This window comes from Mus caroli, chromosome 9 (assembly GCF_900094665.2).
Source record: "Mus caroli chromosome 9, CAROLI_EIJ_v1.1, whole genome shotgun sequence".
Lineage (NCBI taxonomy): Eukaryota > Metazoa > Chordata > Mammalia > Rodentia > Muridae > Mus > Mus caroli.
The window spans coordinates 96,586,103-96,595,389 of NC_034578.1; the positions used below are offsets into that span (position 1 = coordinate 96,586,103).

At 41.6% G+C, this 9,287-nt stretch overlaps 1 protein-coding gene across 2 annotated transcripts in view; it reads right to left on the reverse strand.

The window, feature by feature from the left end:
* Positions 1 to 561: 561 nt before the first annotated feature.
* The window catches only part of Ppp2r3a (protein phosphatase 2 regulatory subunit B''alpha), a 133,128-nt gene continuing 124,402 nt past the window's right edge, over positions 562 to 9,287 (reverse strand). For both annotated transcript variants that reach the window (XM_021171945.2, XM_021171946.2), the window contains one exon: positions 562 to 3,480. In XM_021171945.2, the coding sequence (XP_021027604.1) occupies positions 3,354 to 3,480 (127 nt within the window). In that variant the 3' untranslated portion in view covers positions 562 to 3,353. The remainder of the gene's footprint in view (positions 3,481 to 9,287) is intronic.

Here is a 9,287-nt window from a genome sequence, read left to right on the forward strand (position 1 = left end):
GACTTATCCATCAGGATATGAAATTACTAAACAAGAAAAAAACAAGACTGCATTTAAATTGGTATATCATGAATAATCTGAGTCCTTGCCATTAGAGAGTTAAACTTTTTCTTTTTGGTTAGATTTGTTGAGTGTATATTTTCTTTATGAAGTCCTAGGGTAAAGGCTCTCTGTAAATTGCTTTCTTAAAAAAAAAATGATAACCTTACTGAAGAAAAGTAAAAATGTTAAACAAATGAGTAGAATTTTTTTTCTGTAGGTAACAATGCTTTTAGGATATAAAACTCAAGACGGTATGATCTGGAGCTAATACTCTGGTTTCATTTTAGATACCCAGTTACATGCCTTTTAATATATAGATGAGGTTAAAGTCACCTTTCATCCTGGAGAAGCCCTGTATCCCAAAGGAAAACACTTCTCAGGTTGATAGATTGTATTCTTAAGAGTTTCTTTATAATATTCCCAAGTCTTCAAAGAGTTATTTTTGCAAAAACTCAGCTGCACTTACAGGCATAAAGCTGAATTGTATCTAAAACCAAAACTGTATAGTGACCACAATCGGAACATACGACAGCTTTATTTTGTTTGGCAAAGGGGAAAACAACTCATGCACCATCTCTACAGAGCTCGTTCAACGCCAAGCAGATGATATCCGAGTTAGAGTTTTGGGATTTTCTTTCTTCCTTTTTCTTTCCCTTTAAAAAAAAAAAAAAAAAAAAAAAACCAACAAAGCCCAACATTTTGAACAGTAACAGATATGATAGATACAGGGAAATATACAGAATTTTATTAGTTTGATTACCTTGGCAATTATGCTATGAAACCCTCCTTTCATTAAATATTTAGATTAGTGGTTCTCAACCTGGGGGTTGAAACCCCTTTCATAGGGGTTGCATAACACACATCAGCTATTTACATCATGATTAATAATAGTAAAATTACATTTATGAAGTAGCAAATAATTTTATGGTTTGGGGGTCACCATAACATGAGGAACTGTATTAAAGGGTCACAGCATTAGGAGTGTTGAGAATCACTGCTTTAGATTATAGTTCATCTTTTCCAAGGTCCCTGGGGGTATTGTCACAACTTGACATTTCCAGTTTGTTAGTAAGGAGTATACTTAGCTTCATCTTTACCAAAACGTCAAATACATACTAACCTAGTTCCTTAGCAGTTACACTCCTTGCATTCATTTCTAAGAAAGGAACAGGGTGAGATAGTTGTTTATAAAGAAAGTATAATTCAGGTAACCCAAATTCAATCAGTCCTCCAACTGGACGGTGCTGATGGGCTTTGCTCAAGGTAAAAGGCAAGAGTTGCGTAAGGGTGGAGGGACAAGGTAGCTGAATAATTAACAAGGGCTGAGGTGCAGCAGTGGTGAAGTGCTTTCTTGGCCTGTGGATCTTCCAGGTTTTGATTCCCAGCACCACAGATAAAGTACAAGTTGCATACATTTCAGTGCAGTTAGAGAGGTTTAACTGGCTCAGCCCTGTGCTCCTGTTGTTTAAAGGATATTATAGAGCTGAATTTTGTGCTTCTGGGTAAGTCTCAAAATACTTTAGACTACCCAGCTAATAAAATCCTTTAAACCTCTATCCCTACCCCTTGAATAACTATTACCCTCTTGTATTTTCGTTTGAAATTAAATCATTCCCTCTTCCTACTAAACTTGGATGGGATTGGCAGCAACATCATATAATTCTTTTTAAGACAAGGTTTCACTGTGTAGTCCATGCTGACCTCAGACTCTGAGCCCTCACTCCTCCTCACCCCAGACGGCTGAGCACTGGCATTACAGTAAACAGTGTGTTTAGGGTAATATAGATGTGCATTCTCTCTCGGCTCCTGCCTTAACTACCTAAATCCTGAGGTTTTAGGCATGTGCCACCAAACGTGTGAGATCTTTTGTAAATTTTCCCTCAGTTTAGTCGCTGTTAGGTTTAATTACCGGGGTTAGCTCCTGGTTGTAATAGTTCCCAGTTCCTATGATGGGCATAAGGAAGGTTAGTCGAGTCTTAGGGAACTGGAGGATCTTGGGACAGGTGGGGTAGCAGGGCTTGCTAATTTCTAGTATTAGTTGATTTTACATTTTTTAAATTACTGTTTTCTCCACGTGTGGCTTTCTATTTCCCAAGGTTTGATTATCTCACTGCGTGGCCTTTCAATTAGGAAGAAAACTAGGATGGAGAGGAAGGGGGCTACTCTGACCCTTTAAAGTTGGGAAAGAGAGTCGCTCTGATTTTAGACATGGCCATTCTTTTTAGGTTTTTTTTTTTTTTTCAGCATGAAGGGTAACAACAAGCATATTGTAGGGGTTGGCTGCACTGTGGCCGTTGAAAAGTATAGGATTCTGAATTTACCACTATAGTAAAAAAGGCTTTTCTACTGTGGGTGAGAATAATCGTTTTTCTTCCAAGGTTGATAATAATGAGGTGGATGAAATACCTGGTGTGGTAGGTGTTTTCCACAGGAAGTAAGGAACACTGTTTAGTTTGTGCCTTTTACTTCTGACTTAGTCTAGTATTCAAGAGAGGGGACGGAGTGTGTATAGTGAGAAGTTTCCATGGGATGTCACATTCCTTAAGTCTTCAAGTAAGCCTTCTGCTAGAAATGAAGATAGGTCATTAATTTGTAGATTAGTACATTATCCAATTATCTGCAAATGTTAGTAAGTGCCAAATTCTGTAATTGTCTTCATTTTCAGAAAAGTTTTCATGAGATTTTTGTACAAGGTCCACAGTCAGATGCAGAGACTGCCAGAGCTTGCCAGCAGAGCTGGAAGGGCCCAGTGGTTGGTTATAATACCTGAGAATGTAAAGTGACTTAGCAGTTTGGCAGGTCATGGTGAAATTACATTAAACCAGGTAAGTTCAAGGTCCCTGAACTCCAGTACATAGAAGTAGTTTCTGAGATGTTTTGGCAGTGCTTTTTGTTACTAGGACAAAGCCAGTTCTAGAGGCCCTTTTTCAAGTTCCAGAATTTTTGACTCAAGTGAGGTTTTCTTCCAGGTTCTGTAGGAGCCTGCGGTACCCCGGGGAAGCTGGCAGTACAGAGCAAGGCAGCTTCTGCTACTGTGCAGAGAACTGTGTGTGTGTGGGGCCTTGGTTCCAAGAGAGCCTCCATACACTGAGGGGCAGAGCGCTGACTGTAGACTTTGGAAGGTGATTGAGGACAGTATGTTACTTCCAAGGACGAGCTCTGCACATTTTCGACAAACTGGAGGGGTCTCCTGTGCTGAACTACTTAGAGCATTTTAGTTTCTAGTGCACATGGAGGAATCACACCCTTTACAAAGCAGTGTACAAGCTAGCACACCTCCACACAGCATCCTCCTTGTGTACATAAGGAAACTACTCTTCATCCACCGACTGAAGCTGTCCACGGGGCTCGGAAAGGCTTGACGCTACCATTTTATTGCCCTTGTTTCCAAGTTCAGAGGGAGATACAGGTTCATCTGATTCATAGTCTTCAAATGAGCTGAAAAGATAAAGCAAAATTAGTTGATTAAAAAATTAGTTTATAAACATTTGGGTACACATCAATATAGCAATGCAGAGATTTTGAGTAGCCTGAAAATCCACCCTTACCCAACATGAATATAATTGAGCTGCTCTGAAGAGGGCACAGACTAGAACAGAAAACTCCTCCCTGCTCCCTGTAAAGCTCAGGTTCATGCTAGGATCTGTTGGAAAGCAGTTAGAAGCTTTTCGAATGTTTATACTGGTATTTCTACATGGGAGCATTTTATCATTCGCTCATTTTGTATTACAGCCTCTCTCCTTGCCCCCTAGTGACATATTTAGATGTGCAGTGTGTCTGTTGCAGACATCAAGTCCACTTGTGGATTCTCCTCTGTTCTAATTCCCTTCAAAGCCTAGTGATAGATAGCCTTGAAATGCCATGTCTCCCAGGTTCAATATTTATTTCTTGTGAATGATGGTTGCCTGCCCTGAGGTATTCAAGTTAAATATTCTGATACTAATTTGAGCCTAGAAAAATATATAAGGTCATTGGCTGAATTAGGTTCTGTGTTAACAGTGCTTGACATCACTGGTGTAGCTTAGGAACTTTGGCATGCTAGAGAAGTGCTTTATTCTGGAGCCACATATTCCAACCCCCTAAACTGTTTTGTTTTTTTTTTTTTTTTGTAAATTTTATGTGTATGAGTGTATGGCCTGCATGGATGCATGTGTACCGTGTGTGATGCCCAGAAAGGCACCAGAAGAGGGCATTGGATCCCTTGGAACTGGATTACAAATGATCGTGAGCTGCCATGTGGGTGCTGGGAACTAAACTTGGGTTCTTTGTAAGGGCAAAATGTGCACACCACTGAGCCATTACTCCACAGCCCCTCCCCCAAACATAATTTGAGTAGAGAAACATTTTTAAAAAAAGTGTCTACCTAATGTTTAGAAAAACTTCCGTGATTCTAGCTCATGGTGATGCTTGCCTGTTCACTGCAGATACCCCAGCTATGTTTCTATTCCATTACTCCATCCTTGAGGTGTTGCGGATATGTCATTGCAGTGAGCTATGCTGGTAAGCTTGCTTTACAAGGTGTGGTGTGCGATCAAAGTTATTTCTAACAATGACAAATCAGGACTGCTTATTCCTGTCAAAATGGGAAACATTTTTCTTTCCTTGGTCTCTAACTTGTTATGTGCAGGCTGTTAGTGTCTTAATACCTCAGTGCAAGTCTGAGAAAAAGGCCTATTTCAGAGTTAAGGCAGAAGTGATACTAATTCAGTAAATATTTGAACTCAAACTTTGCTGAGCTTGAACCAAATGATGGGATGCAATGTTACAGGAATGCCGGAATGAAATGGAATGGAACCAGCCTCTTCTAGCTCTGGTGGCCTGGGAGAGAGAGACAACCTGGAATGGTGGCTAAAGGGGTAAAATGTGGGTTCTGGAGCCAAGACTCTTAAGGTCAGATTCTAATCTGGGTCTGATCAGTATGTGACTTGGGACATGGTACCTGACCCTACATTAATATCTTTACCTCGTGAGTACTTTCCCACCAGCTGGAGGTGATCAGAAACTGCTAAATGTAGCTCATGTTTCATAGAGAAGTACTAGGGCTTATCTGAGCATGATTGTGACACATAACCCTATTGAGGGCAAGATTATTTGTGAATAAAAACAACCCCCTTTCCCTAACACAGTACCAGCTAGGTACCACACCATTCCAGCACTCTGGAGACAGGGGCATATCTTGGTATATACTTTTGAGTTCCAGGCCAGTCACACAGGGCTACAAAACAAAAGGCCAAACCAAAAGGGTTGATTCAGTAACTGTCATTTTGGTTAGTGTTGTGGAAACCTAGTAAGGCAATATCTGGAGATACATTTGACTTACAACTGGGAGGATCTGGTGGGCATGTAGTTAGAACAGTCTAAGGATAGAACTAAACTTACACACTTTGCCAGAGGCCACCTTATGGTCATCCAGCTTAGAACTAGTGGGGTTGTTGGAGCCTGATCCCAGCATTGTGAAGTAGGCTGTGGACTAAACTCATTTGTACTCTTGGGTAACCTTGATCTTTTTCGTGTTTCCACACCATTTCTGTGTGCTTCTAACCCTCTCTGTCCAACCTCAGCCTCTGGCTACACTGAGAGCCCTTTCACGTCTGGCTGCGACTAGATGCCTTTTCTAAGATGATAGCATTCCTCAGCCTGAACTCACGCTCCTGCAGAAGTGAGGCAGAATCCCAATAGTGACCTTTTCTTCCTCCCATCTTGGATCCAGCCAGTTGCTCAGCACATTGTACCCTATGGACACAGCTGCTTCTTCCTGCTTTCTTGCTTGAATGCTTACGTTTTTTAGGGACTGGATTTCTGGTTTCCCTTCTGCCATAGACCCCTTGCTGCTGCTATCCCTAGACATGTTTGGGCTTAGTTACAGTTTTGGGGTTTAGTGCCACTGTTTTCTAGTTACCCAAAATACCTGTCCTTCTGGCAAAATGTGTTCCATTTTTTTTGTTTTTGTTGTTTTTTTGAGACAGGGTTTCTCTGTGTAGCCCTGGCTGTCCTGGAACTCACGCTGTAGACTAGGCTGGCTTCGAACTCAGAAATCCTCTGCCTCCCAAGTGCTGGGATTAAAGGCGTGCGTCACCACTGCCCGGCGGAGGGTTCCATTTGTTTATCTGAGATAATATTCTTCACTCTAGGCTTCAGAGCCTCAATAGCTCAATGGATATTAGTGCTTACTGCTCTCGCAGAGGATTCGAGTTTCGTTCTCAGCACCCATTTTTGGTGGCTTATGGCTACCTGTAACAACACCTGCAGAAGATCTGACAGCCTCTTTGGCCCCCATAAGTACCTGTAGGTGTGCATTCTCTCCTTTCTTTCTTTCTTTCTTTCTTCCTTTCTTCCTTTCTTCCTTCCTTTCTTTCCTTTCCTTTCCTTTCCTTTCCTTTCCTTTCCTTTCCTTTCCTTTCCTTTCCTTTCCTTTCCTTTCCTTTCCTTTCCTTTCCTTTCCTTTNCTTTCCTTTCCTTTCCTTTCCTTTCCTTTCCTTTCCTTTCCTTTCCTTTCCTTTCCTTTCCTTTCCTTTCCTTTCCTTTCCTTTCCTTTTTCCTTTCCTTTTTCCTTTCCTTTTTCCTTTCCTTTCCTTTCCTTTCCCCATCCTCCATCCAGTACTTACGAGCAGAAGCAGGTGGGTCTCCTGAGTCTAGGCCAGCCAGGACTACATAGTGAGACCCTGTCTTGATAAAGCCAATTGCTTTAGAGGTGTTATCTGTTACCATTTTTGAGTGAGCAGGGGACTCAGGATGAAAGCAGACCACACACAGTTCAGTATTCACAAGCATAAAACAGCAGCTTTCTTAGGAATACTGTTAGTACAAAAGTATAAAGGCAGACAATGTTTAAAATTCTGTCAGCAGTATCCCTACTTTTAGAACCTAGCTTTCCTGAAGTTTTCACTCAAATAATCAAGTTTTTTTTAGGGAAAACTATTAAGCTGGTTCTGCAAATCCTAGGATGGAAACACTGGAGTTTACAGAGCTGCTCTTGGCACATATATGGTGTGACAAAGGTCTCTATGTAGTTTCAGGTGTTGATTGGGAGTTGTGGTTTGGGCCAAGTTTCAGAAATTCTGATTATTTACAGAAACAAATGGCTAGAATATTTGACACAGGGCTTGCTGTGGGAAATCTCCGACATGGTGGGTACAAACAAAATGGTCACTAGTTCTTTACTTGGGAACCTTTTATAATCCAGAAGTAGAAGTGTGGATTAATTATATTTTAACTCACTCCAGATCCTCCCACTTCTGCACTCTTAGTACTGGGAATCCAGGCAGGCACTACCACACAGCTTTTGCAATAATACTGGGATTAGAACTTAGGGAGCTTTGTGCATGATAGACAAGCACTCTACTAACCGAGCCACATCCCTAGCCTTCATCTCTCTCTTAAGAAAGGTTCTACTAAGTAGCCATGGCTGGCCTGAAGGAGAGTGACATGCATAGTATGACTCTGACCTCCACATGTGTGTCATGACATGCATATGCTTGCACATGCACACACACATGCAATAAAAGTGCCTAATGTCTACCATCTCACTTTCCTGTCTCAGAAAGTTGATCTGCTTTAAGAACACTCAGTAGAAAAGCTAAAATAGTTTCTATTTTAAATGAGTGTTCTGTCTGCATATTACTGTGTGTGCACAGAGGCCAGTAGAGGGTGCAAGATCCCCTGACTCTGGAGTTTTAGATGGTTGCAAGTGGTTATGTGGGTGCTGGCAACCAAATCTGGGTCCTCTGCAAGAGCAACGAGTGCTGTGCCATCCTTCCAGCTCCTTAAAATCAAAACAAAATACTGCCCCTCCCTCCCCATTTTTAAAGATAAGGTTTCCTTATATAGTCCAAGCTCACCTCGGATGCATGGTGTCCCCCTCATGCCCAAGTCTTAGGATTACAGGTGTGTGTAACTATGTCTGGGCCATAAACTACCGAAATGGACCAGTTACTGCTTAGGGAACATTCTAAAGCATGAAAGTCTGTTTCTGAATGCTAGTAACACTGTTACTTAGGTGTGCTGAAGCATGAATAATAGCTATTTCTATTGCTTGACCAAAGGTGTTTTTAAAACTATTGTGTGTGTATGCGTGGCTGGTAAGTGTGTTTGTGGTAACATGTGGAGGTCAGAGGACAACTTTTGTGAAGTCGGTCCTTTCCTTCCACCTTTATTTGGGTTTGGGGAATCACACTCAGGTCTTATAGCCTTTACTAAGCACCTTTACCTGCTGACTCAGCCTGATGCTCCCCACACCTGCACCTTATTCAATTTAGATGTGTAGCTGTCTGGGCCCCCATGCCTATGCATGTGGAAATCAGGAAAGGGTGTTGGTGTTCTCTTCTGTTATGTTCTACAACTTTCTCTGAGACAGTCTCTTTCCCTGAAACTGGGGCTCTGTTTTCTCAGCTAGGCTGGAAGCCAGCAACCTGCTTTAGAGCTCAGGTTACAGGTATTTTGGGGAACTCTTGTTTGACTATGCAGGTGCTGGAATTCTAGCTTATTTTGTTGTAAGTTAAAATAAGGATGCTAATTATAAATAACTACATAACCTTTCCTCATATAGGGACTCTAGTTTTTCTGGGTTCACTCCTGGGTTGAATTTTTATGCTGGTCTTTGTTGTGATAGTGTGTCAGCTAGTCATGTTTATCTTCAGCGTCTACAACCTCAGGCCTGGAGTAATTTATCTGCTATGAAGTAGAGCTTGACAAAAGGGCAACCCATGACTGTTAGTACTTGTGGAAGGTTGTACGTGCTGGACTTGGTAAAGACATCCTTGTTGTGGGATTGGGTGGAATACTGTTGCTCTCTGTGCCCTATGGTAAGTATTTGCTCAGGCACTTCCGTAACCGTCTATCAGGTGATACGGTTACATAGAAGGCAGAAAAATGGTGGTTTGCCTTAGAGAAGCCTACAGTCCGGTGCTAAGATGAGTAAGTCCATCTGTTTCCACTCACAGGCCAGGCTCTCTTGGACATACTACACATTCCAGTTCACAGTCCACTGTTTACACAAACAGATAGTTACTGTATCAGTGATGCCATGTCCTGTGCTCTAGGAATGAAGCCAACAGCCTGGGTGATGAATGCTACTTACAGCTGACTAAACTCTACTGGAAGAGGGTAGGGAAATATGGCCATGGTCATAGAAGTTGTAGAAGTAAATAGCTACTGCTTTTCTTCTTCTTCTTCTTCTTCTTCTTCTTCTTCTTCTTCTTCTTCTTCTTCTTCTTCTTCTTCTTCTTCTTCTTCTTCTTCTTCTTCTT